This window comes from Hypanus sabinus, chromosome 2 (genome assembly GCF_030144855.1).
Source record: "Hypanus sabinus isolate sHypSab1 chromosome 2, sHypSab1.hap1, whole genome shotgun sequence".
In the NCBI taxonomy this organism is placed as follows: Eukaryota; Metazoa; Chordata; class Chondrichthyes; order Myliobatiformes; family Dasyatidae; genus Hypanus; species Hypanus sabinus.
In genome coordinates, this window is record NC_082707.1 from 212,186,098 (window position 1) to 212,203,111 (window position 17,014).

The following is a 17,014-nucleotide window of genomic DNA, read 5'->3' on the forward strand; positions in this document are numbered from 1 at the left end:
CCCATAGTGCTTTCCCCTTAAATTCTTTCTTCACCTCTCCTGCCTATCACCTTCCTGCTTCCCCTCCCCCACCCCTTGATCTTTCCTCTGATTGGTTTTCCACCCTCTCGGTCCAAAACGTTGACTGCTCATTTCAACAGATGCTGCCCGACCTGCTGAGTTCATCCAGCTTTTGTAAGAGTTGATTTGTCCACAGCATCTGCAGTGTACTTTGTTTTAAGAATCTATCAGCCTCTGCCTTAAATATACATATATAAGGGCCTGTATTGTGCTGTAGGTTTTATATGTTTCTATACATAAGGACTGTCTTTTATGCCTGCATTCAGTCTGTTCAGTAGCTGATAGTTTTTTTTCTTTCACTGTCTATCTTGTGATTGTTTCTGCAGAGTCAAGGCCAAGATGAAGTTGAAGAATTTGGAAAGGTGATCACATTTCTTTAAATCTTCATGTTTCATTTGAATTGTGCCTTTGCAGCCAGTTTTAGTGAAATAGTTTTGTAATGTCCATGGAATGAATAGATTGAGTTTGTTTTCCTGTCGTCAGGAAGATTGGTAGGGGGGGAGGTATACAAACTGTTGAAGGGTGTATATAGGGTGAATGTTGAGAAATGTCCCTGAGCAGAAGTTTTTCTAACTACAGGCAAAGGAGATTTCAGGGGATTTGGTGGAAGAATTTCACCAAGGTATACATGCTGCCTGATGTATGGTGGAGGCAGAGACCATCACAGAACATGTAATGGTCCTATTACAGGAAAAGACCTCCGGCCCAAGGTGACCACATGGCCACAATACCAATCCAAACTAATCCTGTCTCCCTGCACATGGTTGAAATTCCTCATTCCCTGTTTATCTAAATGCCTCTTCTGTGCTGCTGTCATATCTGCTTTCACCACTTCCCCTGGCATTAGGGTGTTTCCCCTGTGTTTCAAGCAGCTACCATTCTGTGTTGTATATTTGCCTCACAAATCTCTTTTAAACTTTTTCCTCTCACACTGAGCCTATGTCAAAAGACCATAAGATACAGGAGCAGAATTAGGCCATTCAGCCTATCGAGTCTGCTCCACCATTCTATCATGGCTGATCCCAGATCCCACTCAACCCCATATCCTTTGATGCCCTCACCAATTAGGAAATGATCAACTTCCGCCTTAAATATACGCATGGACCTGGCATCCACCGCAAAGCATTTCACAAATTTACTACTCTGGTTAAAAAAATTCTTCCTTGCCTCTGTTCTAAAGGGTTGCCCCTTAATTTTGAGGCTGTGCCTTCTAGTTCTGGATACCCTCATCATAAGAAACTTCCTCTCCACATCCACCTTATCTTGTCCTTTCAAACTTTGTTAGTTTTCAATGAGATGAAAGCGGCCAGTGAGTGAGTGGGCCAGTGAAGGAGTGGAGATTTGAGGCTTTGACTCGAGAGGCTTCGACGAGAAGAGGCGGAGGACGAGCTTGTTCCCAGTTAGTCTTTACAATGTCTCCTGAAACAGTGATGTGCCTCTCCTGTGAGATGTGGCAGTCTTGGGGGAACTCCCCTCTCCCGCAATCACATCTGCCAGAAGTGCATGCAGCTGGGTGATCTGGAAGACCGTGTGAGGAGTCTGGAGCAGCAGCTGGATGACCTTCGACTCATAAGGGAAAATGAAGCAGTCATAGATGAGAGCTACAGGGAGGTAGTCACACCTAGGCTGCCGGAAGCAGGTTGTTGGGTGACAGTCAGAGGGGGGAAAACGTAGACAGGTAGTGCAGAGCACCCCTGTAGCCATTTCCCTGAATAAGTTTACCATCCTGGATACCGTTGGCGAGGACATCCGACCAGGTGTGAGCCAAGGTGGCAGGGCCTCTGGCACTGAGTCTGACCCTGTGGTGCTGAAGGATGGGACGGAGAAGAGGAGAGCTGTCATCATTGGAGACTCAATAGTCGGGGAGCAGAAAGGCAATTTTGTGGATGTGAGAAGGACACCTGCATGGTTTGTTGTCTCCCGGGTGCCAGAGTCCGGGATGTCTCTGACCGGGTGTATGACATCCTGGTACGAGAGGAAAGCAACCAGAAGTCATGATACATGTTGGAACCAATGACATAGGCAGGAAGAGGGATGAGGTCCTGAAGTGTGAGTTTCGGGAACAAGGCAGTAGGCTGAAGAACAGGACCTCAAGGGCGGCGTTCTCAGGATTGCTGCCAGTGCTATGTGATCGTGATGGTACGAATTGGAGGAGATGGCAGCTGAATGCGTGGCTGAGGATTTGGTGCAGGGGACAGGGTTTTTGATTTTTGGATCATTGGGATCTCTTCTGGGGAAGGTGGGACCTGTACAGATTGGATGGGTTGCACCTGAACTCAAGGGGGAGCAATATCCTTGCAGGTAGATTTGCTAGCATGGTTCGGGAGGGTTTAAACTAATTTGCAAGGGGGATGTGACCCGGAGTGATAGAGCAGTGAAAGAAGTGCATGGAGTAAAGCCAGATCTAGCAAATAGAGAGGCTTTGAGGAAAGAGAAAGGTGAAAAGGGTGTAAAGGTAGTAAGGTAGAAGGGTTAAAGTGTGTGTACTTCAATGCAAGAAGCATCAGGAACAAAGGTGATGAACTGAGAGCTTGGATACATACATGGAATTATGATGTAGTGGCCATTACAGAGACTTGGCTGGCACCAAGGCAGGAATGGATTCTCAATATTCCTGGATTTCAGTACTTTAAACGGGATAGAGAGGGGGGGGAAGGGGAGGAGGGGTGGCATTACTGGTCAGGGATAAAATTACAGCTACAGAAAGGGTGGGTAATGTAGCAGGATCCTCCTTTGAGTCAGTATGAGTGGAAGTCAGGAACAGGAAGGGAGCAGTTACTCTACTGCGGGGAATTCTATAGGCCCCCTGGTAGCCTCAGAGATACTGAGGAGTAGATTGGGAGGCAAATTTTGGAAAGGTGCAAAAATAACAGGGTTGTTATCATGGGTGACTTTAACTTCCCTAATATTGATTGGCACTTGATTAGTTCCAAGGGTTTAGATGGGGCAGAGTTTTAAGTGTGTCCAGGATGGATTCCTGCCACAGTATGTTGACAGGCCGACTAGGGGGAATGCCATACTAGATCTAGTATGAGGTAACAAACCGGGTCAGGTCACAGATCTGTCAGTGGGTGAGCATCTGGGGGACCGCTCCCTGGCATTTAGCATTATCGTGGTGAAGGATAGAATCAGAGAGGACAGGAAATTTTTTAATTGGGGAAGGGCAAATTATGAGGCTATAAGGCTAGAACTTGCGGGTGTGAATTGGGATGATGTTTTTTCAGGGAAATGTACTATGGACATGTGGTCGATGTTTAAGGATCTCTTGCAGGATGTTAGGGATAAATTTGTCCCAGTGAGGAAGATAAAGAATGGTGGGGTGAAGGAACCATGGGTGACAAGTGAGGTGGAAAATCTAGTCAGGTGGAAGAAGGCAGCATACATGAGGTTTAGGAAGCAAGGATCAGATGGGTCTAATGAGGAATATAGGGTAGCAAGAAATGAGCTTAAGAAGGGGCTGAGAAGAGCAAGAAGGGGGTATGAGAAGGCCTTGGCGAGTAGGGTAAAGGAAAACCCCAAGGCATTCTTCAATTATGTGAAGAACAAAAGGATGACAGGACTGAAGGTAGGACCAATTAGAGATAAAAGTGGGAAGATGATCCTGGAGGCTGTGGAAGTGAGTGAGGTCCCCAATGAATACTTCTCTTCAGTATTCACCAATGAGAGTGAACTTGATGATGGTGAGGACAATATGAGTGAGGTTGATGTTCTGGAGCATGTTGATATTAAGGGAGAGGTGGTGTTGGAGTTGTTAAAATACATTAGGACGGATAAGTCCCCGGGGCCTGACAGAATATTCCCCAGGCTGCTCCACAGGGCGAGGGAAGAGATTGCTGAGCCTCTGGCTAGGATCTTTATGTCCTCGTTGTCCACGGGAATGGTACCAGAGGATTGGAGGGAGGCGAATGTTGTCCCCTTGTTCAAAAAAGTTAGTAGGGATAGTCCGGGTAATTATAGACCAGTGAGCCTTACATCTGTGGTGGGAAAGCTGTTGAAAAAGATTCTTAGAGATAGGATCTGTGGGCATTTAGAGAATCATGATGTGATCAGGGACAGTCATCATGGCTTTGTGAAGGGCAGATCGTGTCTCACAAGCCTGATAGAGTTCTTTGAGGAGGTGACCAGGCATATAGATGAGGGTAGTGCAGTGGATGTGATCTACATGGATTTTAGTAAGGCATTTGACAAGATTCCACACGGTAGGCTTATTCAGAAAGTCAGAAGGCATGGGATCCAGGGAAATTTGGCCAGGTGGATTCAGAATTGGCTTGCCTGCAGAAGGCAGAGGGTCATGGTGGAGGGAGTACATTCAGATTAGAGGGTTGTGACTAGTGGTGTCCCACAAGGATCTGTTCTGGGACCTCTACTTTTCGTGATTTTAATTAACAACCTGGATGTGGGGGTAGAAGGCAAATTTGCAGACGACACAAAGGTTGGTGGTGTTGTAGATAGTGTAGAGGATTGTCGAAGATTGCAGAGAGACATTGATAGGATCCAGAAGTGGGCTGAGAAGTGGCAGATGGAGTTCAACCCAGAGAAGTGTGAGGTGGTACACTTTGGAAGGACGAACTCCAGGGCAGAGTATAAAGTAAATGGCAGGACACTTGGTAGTATGAAGGAGCAGAGGGATCTGGGGGTACATGTCCACAGATCCCTGAAAGTTGCCCCACAGAGTAGTTAAGATAGCTTATAGGGTGTTGGCTTTCATAAGTCAAGGGACAGAGTTTAAGAGACGCGATGTAGTTATGCAGCTCTATAAAACTCTGGTTAGGCCACACTTGGAGTACTGCATCCATTTCTGGTCGCCTCACTATAGGAAGGATGTGGAAGCATTGGAAAGGGTACAGAGGAGATCTACCAGGATGCTGCCTGGTTTAGAGAGTATGGATTATGATCAGAGATTAAGGGAGCTAGGGCTTTACTCTTTGGAAAGAAGGAGGATGAGAGGAGACATGATAGAGGTGTACAAAATATCAAGAGGAATAGACAGAGTGGACAGCCAGCGCCTCTTCCCCAGGGCACCACAGCTCGGTACAAGAGGACATGGCTTTAAGGTAAAGGGAGGGAAGTTCAAGGGGGATATTAGAGGAAGGTTTTTCACTCAGAGAGTGGTTTGTGCCTGGAATGCACTGCCTGAGTCAGTGGTGGAGGCAGATACATTAGTGAAGTTTAAGAGACTACTAGACAGGTATATGGAGGAATTTAAGGTAGGGGGTTATACGGGAAGCAGGGTTTGAGGGTCAGCACAACATTGTGGGCCAAAGGGCCAGTAATGTACCATACTATTCTATGTTCTATGAGATCCCCCCCGCATTCTTCTAAATTCCAATGAATACAGGCCCAAAGCTGCCAAACACTCCTCATATATTAACCCCCTCATTCCTGAATCATCCACACAAACATGCTCTGGACTCTCTCCAATGACAACACGTCCTTTCTAAGATATGGGGCCCAAAACTGTTGACAATACACTAAGTGGCCTGACCAGTGTCTTAAAAACCTCAGCACTATCTCCTTGCTTTTATATTCTCTTTCCCTTGAAATAAATGCCGGTATTGCATTTGCCTCCTTTACCACAGACTCAACCTGTAAATTAACCTTCTGGGTTTCTTGCACAAGAACTCCCAAGTACCTCTGCACTTCTAATGTTTGAACCTTCTCCCCATTTAGATAATCATCCGCACTTTTGTTCCTTTTACCAAAATGCATTATCGTACACTTACGAACACTGTATTCCATCTGCCACTATTTGGCCCATTCTTCCAAGTCCTGCTGTGATTGCATTGCTTCCTCAGCACAACCTACCCTCCACCTATCTTCGTATCATCCACAAACTTTGCCCCAAAGCTAGCAATTCCATTATCTAAATCAAAGTCATGCACTTTGGTGGTAAAAATAAATGTGCAGACTATTTTCTAAACGGGGAGAAAATCCCAAAATCTCTAGTCAAGTCAAGTCACTTTTATTGTCATTTCGACCATAACTGCTGGTACAGTACATAGTAAAAATGAGACGTTTTTCAGGACCATGGTGTTACATGACACAGTACAAAAACTAGACTGAACTACATAAAAAAAAACATACAACAACTACACTAGACTACTGACCTACCCAGGACTGCATAAAGTGCACAAAACAGTGCAGGCATTACAATAAATAATAAACAGGACAATAGGGCAGTAAGGTGTCAGTCCAGGCTCTGGATATTGAGGAGTTTGATAGCTTGCAGGAAGAAAGTGTTACATAGTCTGGTCGTGAGAGCTCGAATGCTTCAGTGCCTTTTCCCAGATGGCAGGAGGGAGAAGAGATTGTATGAGGGGTGTATGGGGTCCTTCATAATGCTGTTTGCTTTGCGGATGCAGCATGTAGTGTAAATGTCCATGATGGCGGGGAGAGAGACCCCGATGATCTCAGCTGACCTCACTATCCGCTGCAGGGTCTTGCGATCCGAGAAGGTGCAATTTCCGAACCAGGCAGTGATGCAGCTGCTCAGGATGCTCTCAGTACAACCCTTGTAGAATGTGATGAGGATGGGGGGTCAGTGGGAGATGGACTTTCCTCAGCCTTTGCAGAAAGTAGAGATGCTGCTGGGCTTTCTTTGCTATGGACCTGTTGTTGAGGGACCAGATGAGATTCTCCATCAGGTGAACACCAAGAAATTTGGTGCTCTTAACGATCTCTACCGAGGGGCCATCAGTGTTCAGCGGGGGGTGGTCGCTCCGTGCCCTCCTGAAGTCAACAACCATCTCTTTTGTTTCGTTCACATTCAGAGACAGGTTTTTGGCTCTGTACCAGTCCATTAACTGCTGCCCCTCCTCTCTGTAAGCTGACTCGTTGTTCTTGCTGATGAGACCTACCACAGTCGTGTCATCAGCGAACTTGATGATGTGGTTCGAGCTGTGTGTTGCAGCACAGTTGTGGGTCAGCAGAGTGAACAGCAGTGGACTGAGCACACAGCCCTGGGGAGCCCCTGTGCTTATTGTGATGGTGTAGAGATGCTGCTCCCGATCCAGACTGACTGTCTCCCAGTCAGAAAGTCTGGGATCCAGTTGCAGAGGGAGGTGTTCAGGCCCAGTAGGCTCAGCTTTCCAATCAGTTTCCGAGGGATGCAAAGGGACTTGGGAATCATTGCGCAGAACACCCTGAAGGTTGACTTGCTGGTCGAGTCAGTGGTGAGGAAGGCAAATGCCATGTTAGCATTCACTTCAAGAGATTTAGAATACAAGAGCAAGGATGTGATGCTGAGGCTTTATAAGGCACTGGTGAGGCCACACTTTGAGTATTGTGAACAATTTTGGGCCCCTCTTCTTAGAAAAGATGTGCTGGCATTGGAGAGGGTCCAGAGGAGGTTCACAAGGATGATTCCAGGAATGAAAGGGTTATCGTAGAAGGAACATTTGATGGCTCTTGAATCTGTACTCACTGGAAATCAGAAGGATGAGGGAGGATCTTACTGAAACTTTTTGTATGTTGAAAGGCCTAGGCAGAGTAGACGTGGAGAAGGATATTTCCCATGGTAGGAGAGTCTAGGACAAGAGGACACAGCCTCAGGATAGAGAGGCGCCCTTTCCAAACAGAGATGCAGAGAACTTTTCTTAGCCAAAGGATGGTGAATTTGTGGAATTTGTTGCCACATGCAGCTGTGGCCCAGTTTTTGGGTGTATTTAAGGCAGAGATTGATAGGTTCTTGATTGGATGTGGCATCAAAGATTACGGGGAGAAGGCCAGGAACTGGGGGTTGAGGAGGAAAATAAAAAGAATCAGCTTGAATGGTGGAGCAGACCCGATGGGCTAGATGGCTGAATTCTGCTTCTATGTCTTACGGCCTAAATCATTGACAAACAATGCCAAAAGCACAGTCCCAATACAGACCACTAGTCACTGGCAGCCAACCAGAAAAGGCCCCTTTTTTCCCCACTCACTGCCTCCTGCCTGTCAGCAATTCAGCTATCCACGTCAGTATTTTTCTGTATCACCATGTTATTATCTTGATAATCAGCTTCATATGTGGCAGTTTATCAAACTACTGAAAATCCTACTAAAAGATATTCACTGCCGCTCCTTTGTCCACCCTGCCTGTTACTTCCTCGAAGAATTCTTAACAGATTGTCAGGCAAGATTTCCCTTGCTGACTTTGACTTATTTTATCATTAGCTTCCAAGTACCTCAAAACCTCATGCCTAATAAAGGATTAACCTAATAGACTCCCAACACTACTGTTTAACACTTTCCCAACCACTGAGGATTTATAGGCTAACTGGCCTATAATTTCCTTTCTTTTGCCTTCCTCCCTTCTTAAAGAGTTGAGTGACATTTGCAATCTTCCAGTCCTCTGGGAGCATGCCAGAATCAAGTGTTTTTTGAAAGATCATGATCAATGCATCTGTTATCTCTTCCTCAACCTCTCTCAGGACTCTGGGATGTAGTCCATCTGGCCCGGGTGACTTATCCACCTTGAGACCTTTGACTATGACTAGTACTCTTTCCTTTATAATAGCAATGGCACTCATTCCTGTTCCCTGACACTCACTTCTGGCATATTGTTAGTGCCTTCCCCAGTACCCAGTAAGTTTATCTCACTAAAGAGAAAATCTGCAGATGCTGGAAATCCAAGCAACACACACAAAATGCTGGAGGAACTCAGCAGGCCTGGCAGCATCTAAGAAAAGAGTACAATTGATATTTCGGCCCGAAACCCTTTGGCAGAAACTAAGTTCATCTGCCATTTTTTTGTCCCTATTACCACCTCACCTGCATTATTTTCCAGTGGTTCAATATGAACTCTCATCTCCATTTTACTCTTCCTGTAACTGAAAAATCTTTTGGTATCTTGCTTTATATTATTGGCTAGTCTGCCTTCATATTTCATCTTTTCCCTTCTTGTAGCTTTTTTAGTTGCCCTTTGTTGGATTTTAAAAGCTTCCCAATCATCCAGCTTATTTCACATTTTTGCTACATTATATGCCCTTTCCTTGGCTTTTATGCAGTCCTTAACTTCCTTGTCAACCACAGATGCCTACCCTGCCATTTGAGAACTTATTCCTCTGTGGGTGATATTTTCTTTATAGGGGCCCTACCCCCTCCTTCTTCAGTCCTGACCAAGGGTCTCGGCCCGAAATTTTGACTTCTTGTTACCACGGATGCTGCCCAACCTGCTGAATTCCTCCAGCTAGTTTGTATGTGTTGATCTATCCTGCGTCTTGTGAACTATTCCTAGAAACTTCAGCCATCTCTGCTCTACCATCATATCCCGCCAGTATACTCCTCCAATCCAATACACTCCTCTCTCTTCACTCTAGAATTCACTTTATTCCATTGTGTTACAAATACCTTTCAGTTATGCTTCTCCCTCTCAAATTGCAGTATTAATTCTATCATATAATGATCTCTGCCTCCACAGATTTCCTTTATGTTAAGCTCCCTATTAAGATCTGGCTTATTACACAACACCCAATTGAAGACAGCCTTTCTCTGAGTAGGCTCAAGCACAATCTGCTTAAAAAGCAGCTCATAGGCATTCAACAAATTCACTCTCTTGCAATAGTCACCGACCTGATTTTCCAATCTCCTTGCATATTGAAGTTCCCCCATTACAATTGTGTCATTACCCTTATTACATACCTTTTCCAGCCTCCCTTTGCAATCTCAAACCCACTTCTTGGCTACTATTTGGAGGCCTAAATATGATTCCCATAATGATTTTTTTTTACCTTTGTAATTTTTTTTAACTCCATCCACAAAGATTCACCTATATCACCTCTTTATAAAAGTGTAATTTCATCTCTTACCAATAGAGCCACACCACCTCCTATGTCTTTGTGCCTGTCCTTTTGATACAAAGTATATCCTTTGATGTTGAGCTCCCAACTATGGCCTTTCAGCTACGATTCAGTGATGCCCACAACGTCATACTGACCAGTCTCTAATTGCGCCACGAGTTCGTCCACCCTATTCCACATTTAAACGCAGCAGCTTCAGTCCTGCATTCTTTACTCTTGAATTTTGCTTCTGTGGTACAATTTAACTCTTTGCTCTGTTGGCATTTGTATCCAATCATTGGCTTGTCCTTCCTTATGTTCATGTTACATCCATCATCTACTTGTAAACCTCCTGGCTCATCCTCAGCTTTGTCATACTGGTTCCAATCCCCCTGCCATATTAGTTTAAACCACTCCCAATAGCTCTAGTAAACCTCACGTGCAATCTGTCCCTTTTGTACAGGTCCCACCTGCCCCAGAAAAGGTTTCAATGATCCAGAAATCTGAATCCCTGCCCCCTGCTCCAATTCTTCAGCCACACATTTATTTGCCACCTCATTCTATTCCTATCCTCACTGTCACATGACACAGACAGCAATCCTGAGATTATTACCCTTGAGGTCCTGCTTTTCAGCTTCCTTCCTAACTCCCTATTTTGTTTTCTTCAGGATCTCCTCCCTTTTTCCTTTATTTTTAGTAGCAATATGTACCATGACTTCTGGCTGCTCACCCTTCCTTTTCAGGATATTGTGGACATGTTCAGAAACATCATAGACCCTGGCACCTGGGAGGCAAACTAACAACCGTGTTTCCTTTTTGCCTCTACAGAATCACCTATCTGTCCCCCTAGCTATAGAATCTGCTATAACTGCTGTCATCGTCTTCAATTCCCTACCCTTCTGAGCCACAGGGTCAGACTCAGTGCCAGAGGCACAGCCGCTATTGCTTCCCGCAGGTGGGTCATTCCCCCCCATATCCCCCAGCAGTACTCAAAAAGGAGTACCTATTGTTGAGGGAAGACAGCCACAGGGGTGCTCTTCACTATCTGATGTTCTCCCCTCTTTCTCCTGACAGTCACTCTTTTATCTGTTTCCTGAAGCCTTTGGGTGACTACCTCCCTGTAGCTCCTGTCTATCTCTGCCTCACTTACCCTAACAAGAAGATCATCAAGCTGCAGCTCTAGTTCCCTAACACTATCTCTAAGGAGCTGCATCTTGATGCACCTGGCACAGATATGGCCATGAGGGAGGCTGGGAGTGTCTTGGAAATCCCACATCTGACACCCAGAACAGAACCCTGGCTCTGTAGACATACCCTCTATTGTCTCTCGAGTTTAATAAAAAATAAGGAATGAACTTACCTAGCCTCCCCCTGTTCTCACGGAAGCCTTCTTGAGCCAAAACCTTCCTACTCTGACTTAGGATACTACAACGACAACAGCCGCTCCCACGATAACTGCTTTGCTAGGCGTTACCTCTCTTTTATGAGAATGGGTTTTTAAAAGCTCTTTGTCAGACCTGCATGGGGATGCCCTCTAGTATTTGACATTTCCACACTGGAGAAAAAGATTGTCTGCCCTATGTGTAATAATTTTATATGCTAGCAGGTCTTCTCAGTCTCTTATGTTCCAAAGAAGCCAGTCCAAGTTGTTCTATCTTCTCTTTGTAGCGAAAACATTCTTCAAATGAGCTTTGAAATACCATGGCTTATAAGACTGATGCTGTGTACTCACAGATGGATTTTGTACAGATAAAATTTTGGAAATCTTGACTAACATATTTAAAGTTCAAGAGAAACTGAACAGGTCAGGCAGCATTTATGAAGGGAAAAAAACAGTTCAAGTTTTTGGGCCAAGACCCTTTGACTGGGAAGAAAGGAGGCAGAAGCCAGAATAAGAAGGTGGGAGAGGAGACGGAGGATAAGCTGACAGGTGATAAGTGAGACCAGGTGAGGGGGAAGTTAGGTAGGTGGAGGAGGGGTGATGAGCTCCTGGAAGGGGAAAGAAGAAGAGCTCCTGAAGAAGAAAAAATCTAATAGAAGAGGAAATTGGGCAATAGAATCAAGGGAGGAGGAGGGGAACCGGAGAGAGATGATGAGGTCAAGGTAAGAGAAGAGAAGGGAGTGAGATGGTAACCAGAATGGGGAATAGTAAAAGAGAAATGGGAAGATAGAGCAACAGTGGTGAGCAATGAACATGTTAGAGAAATCAATGTAAATGCCATCAGGTTGGGGGCTGAAGAGGCAGCAGTGCACAGACTTGTCAGAATGGGAGTGCTTAGTTAAATTGAAATAGATGGCACCAGGAGATTCAGGCTATTGTAGTGTAAGCCTATCTCTAATATCTGCTTCCGTGTTGTATGGCCATATCTCTCCAATTAGAGATGCTTATTGAATGTGAAGACCGGTGGGTTGGAGAGTGAGGGCAAGTGGATTTTTGTTTTTTGTGCAGATGGAGGATTTCAGAAGAGAGAAAGTCACAGTTAAATGAAAAGAAAGACATCTGTACAGTTTTGGTCTGTATCCAGGCTAGATGGGATGGGCCAAAGATCTTTTTTCCATGTTGCAGTTCTCAGTGACTATCTGTGAAGTATTCGTGTGTATTATGTCATTGGTGCAGATCTGTTGTTGACTTGTTCATTGAATCACGATTAGGAAAATAAGCCTTGTGCTAAATATTAGGAAATTAAATGTCATCTTCCTGCCTCCTCCCACCACATGACATTGAACCTAGAGTGTAAAAGCCTAGATTATGTGAACCCTTTCCGTATTTTGAGAGCTATTGTTACTCTGATGCATTAGTATGACCTTTAGCCATTGAGGAAAGAAATGTTTGCGAATGCATGGTGTCTGACTACCTGAAATGAAGGAGCGTCAAGGAAGACAAGGAGGTCCCCCCATTTCATGCTCAGGAGCATGAACAGTGGAAAGTTTGCACTGCCTCCAAAATTACCCACTGGCTGCATCAACCACCAGCAACTTCACGTGCAGCACACCAATGGAAGACTATCAGGGCCTCAGCAATTCCCTTCCTCTTTCCTGAGCAGCCAGTGAATAGCATCATAAAGCATGAGTGACCCCTTTTGGCCTAACTTACTGGCCTTGATCTTTGCTCATTCCATCTGTTGCATTAGACCCATATCTCTCCACACTTTATCTAGGTACCTGTACAAATGTTTTCTAACTCCAGCTGACCTTAAGCTCGCCATTCCCACACAAGGGCCATAGCCAACACTGCAGTTGCAGGTTCCAGCTGAAGGTGCATACTATCCCATTTGGAATATACTGTCATTCCTTCATTGTTTCTGGGTTTAAATCCTGGAACTCTCACCCAGCACCACTGTGGGGAATCAACTGTGAAGAACAAAAGTGGTTTAACAGCTTCAATGATAGGGAGAGATGCACAATTAGTGTTGAATGTGCAGGTAACACACAGAATATTGCATGTTCTTTAGTTTTGATGAATCAAGCTTTGTGTGTGCTTGGTGTTAAGCAGATACTTTAATACACACCTGTATTTCATGTGAAACCAGTGGATTTTGATTTGTTAGAGAGTGTTGGACTCTGCTTGTTTTCATAATTTATTAATTTTTTGACATTTCTATTGCTGTGAAACAAAACGTGTTTGTTATTCCATCTCACTCGTACTGCTGCAGCTTGGTACTGTGAATGCAACATTAGGCATTAAAGGTTCTATTGATATAAGGTACCAGATAACCTATCAGAAATGACTACTGATTTACTTCAATATTTTTCCCGTGTGTAGCTGGAAACAAATATTTAATATGCTGTGAAGTCCTACATTTTAAAGCCTGATAATTGATTATGCAAAGCAAAACCATATTAAAATGCCTGTGTTTCAGTGTGGAATGGAAGGTTGAGCATTGTAACCAGTTTTGCTTCTTATTTCCCTGCAGCTTTCGGGAGGGATCTGCCACTACCTTTCTCGTGCCTGTTGTGCTGCACTCCCTCTTCAATTGCTCTTGCTGTTTTTATTGCTGCTTGCTTTCCTCCTGCCTCTCATCGACGAACAGGACAGCTGCAGCGTGGTCAACAACTTTGCACGGTCGTTTTACCTGATGCTACGATATCAGGGTCCACCTCCAACGTAGCCAGATGTGTTCTCATTCCTCAGTACATCCAGTGCAAGCAGCTCCCTTATCTCACTCTGAACGCTGTATCCAGTATAGCCAGCCTATAACTGACTGGTGTCCGTTTCATCAGATATGCTGCAAAATTTACTCCATTTTCTTGTCGTCGTCATTATAACAAAGCAGTATTCATCTCTTATGCCTGACAGTATGTGGCAGAAGATTTTTTTAAAGTGCTGAAGCAGTGAGATAATAAGATCTGCTTTGCTTAACATTCATTAATGGTAATTAGCTGATATTTCTCGTACAATAACATTGGATTATTTTATAAACTTTTTTAAAATTTATAAGCTAAAAATAATTTATTAGGAAGGATGTTTAATCATGTTGAAGTTTCAGGCTAATATTTGAGATTGTGATCCTCACCTTATATTGAAACAATGAGGTCTGATTTTTATTTGTAGAACTTTAAGGAGTGTATCCTCATGAATTTTGTGGCCTTTTTTTGTTTATTAATGGCCAGAAAAGCATATGTCTGTTAAAATTGAAGTTTTCTCAACTGCAGAGCAGTTGTGTAAATTAGAAATGATGAGATAAATGATAAGTTCAGTTATAAATGATACTGTCAATTATAGACAATAGGTGCAGAAGTAGACCATTCGGCCCTTCATGCCTGCACCGCCATTCTGAGATCATGGCTGATCATCTACTATCAATACCTGGTTCCTGCCTTGTCCCCATATCCCTTGATTCCCCTATCCATAAGATACCTATCTAGCTCCTTCTTGAAAGCATCCAGAGAATTGGCCTCCACTGCCTTCCGAGGCAGTGCATTCCAGACCCCCACAACTCTCTGGGAGAAGAAGTTTTTCCTTAACTCTGTCCTAAATGACCTACCCCTTATTCTCAAACCATGCCCTCTGATACTGGACTCTCCCAGCATCTGGAACATATTTCCTGCCTCTATCTTGTCCAATCCCTTAATAATCTTATATGTTGCAATCAGGTCCCCTCTCAATCTCCTTAATTCCAGCATGTACAAGCCCAGTCTCTCTAACCTCTCTGCGTAAGACAGTCCTGACATCCCAGGAATTAACCTCGTGAATCTACGCTGCACTTTCTGTACAGCCAGGATGTCCTTCCTTAACCCTGGAGTTCAAAACCTGGTCTCACCAGGGCCCTGTACAAATGCAAAAGGATTTCCTTGCTCTTGTACTCAATTTCCTTTGTAATAAAGGCCAACATTCCACTAGCCTTCTTCACTGCCTGCTGCACTTGCTCATTCACCTTCAGTGACTGATGAACAAGGACTCCTAGATCTCTTTGTATTTCTCCCTTACCTATCTCTACACCATTCAGATAATAATCTGCCTTCCTGTTCTTACTCCCAAAGTGGATAACCTCACACTTATTCACATTAAATGTCATCTGCCAAGTATCTGCCCACTCACCCAGCCTATCCAAGTCACCCTGAATTCTCCTAACATCCTCATCATATGTCACACTGCCACCCAGTTTAGTATCATCAGCAAACTTGCTGATGTTATTCTCAATGCTTTCATCTAAATCATTGATGTAAATTGTAAACAGCTGTGGTCCCAATACCAAGCCCTATGGCACCCCACTAGTCACCACCTGCCATTCCGAGAAACACCCATTCACCGCTACCCTTTGCTTTCTATCTGCCAACCAGTTTTCTATCCATGTCAATGTCTTCCCCCCCAATGCCATGAGCTTTGATTTTACCCACCAATCTCCTATGTGGGACCTTATCAAATGCCTTCTGAAAATATGGTTAATGTTTGGCCACCTCGTTGTTGTCACTTCCAAAGACTTTAATTATTTAGAATCTCACAGAAGAAACGATTGTTCAGCCTGTCTTACTTGGGTAAAAATTTGAAGGAGCTTCACAATTACAGTAGTTCCAGTCCCCTGAAATTAAGACAAGACATAGGAGCTGAATTAGGCCATTTGGTTCATCAAGTTTGCTCCATCATGGCCTTCCATCATGGCTGGTTTCTTTCCAGACAATTTCTCTCTGTTATTACTGATCAGTTTCCATTCCTCTCAAACAGATTTCAGGTTGTAATGGAACTGATTAACTTGAGAATAAAGAATTATCAGTTAACTGGAATCCACTGACTAAAAGGTGGCAAATTAGTTTCAGTAACTTGAAGTAGAATTGGACTTACATTTGAGGTGAAAAAATTGCAGGACTGCAGAGAAGTAGTTAAAAAATGGGATTGATTTGGAATGCTCTTGAATAGAAAAAAACAAAGTCAAAAGCATAATTTATTGTCATCTGCGCAGGTGCAATGAAAAACTTACTTGCAGCAGCATTGTAGGTACATAGAATCAGACGTGTACCTGAAATGTAATGTTTTTATATTAACATTTCTATAATATAGTGACTGAACTTTATGGAAATTTTTTATTGATTACTTGTGAATGAATGGATATTCAAAATCATAGTTAATCATTCTCTACTTAAAAGAGAATGAAGCAGTAGAATAGCAGTTGGCAGTAAGCCTCTTGCTATTACAGCACCCGCAATCCAGGTTAAATTCAGCTGCTATCTTAAGGAGTTTGTACATCTCCCTGTGATCACATGGGTTTTTTCTCGATGCTCTGGTTTCCTCCCACATTCCAGAGACATATGGTTAGTAGGTTAATTGGTCATGTGGGTGTAATTGGGTGGCTTGGGCTGGAAGGACCTGCTACCATGCTATATCTCTAAATAAAAACCAAGTTATTTGAGACACCAGCCAGGCTGGTTTCTATTCTGCACCATCTCCAAAGCCTCCACATCCTTCCTGTAGTGGGGTGACCAGAATTAGATCATAAGACGGGAGGAGAATTAGGCCATTTGGCCCATTGAGCCTGCTCCTCCATCCATCATAGCTAATTTATTATCCCTCTCAATCCCATTCCCCTGCCTTCTCGCCATAACCTTTCACACCTGGCTTAATCAAGAACCTGTCAACCTCTACCTTAAATAACCCTCATTTCCAGAGTCAGGCTACCCTCTGACTAAAGAAAATTTTTCCTCAACACACACAAAATCCTGGTAGAATGCAGCAGGCCAGGCAGCATCTATAGGAAGAAGTA

At 44.0% G+C, this 17,014-nt stretch overlaps 1 protein-coding gene across 1 annotated transcript in view; it reads left to right on the forward strand.

Moving 5' to 3' along the window:
• syne3 (spectrin repeat containing, nuclear envelope family member 3) overlaps positions 1-16,327 on the forward strand; it is a 158,640-nt gene extending 142,313 nt beyond the window's left edge. Inside the window, exons 12-13 of the mRNA XM_059963121.1 lie at positions 387-422; positions 13,733-16,327. Coding sequence (XP_059819104.1) covers positions 387-422; positions 13,733-13,927 — 231 coding nt within the window. The 3' untranslated portion in view covers positions 13,928-16,327. The remainder of the gene's footprint in view (positions 1-386; positions 423-13,732) is intronic.
• Positions 16,328-17,014: the final 687 nt, after the last annotated feature.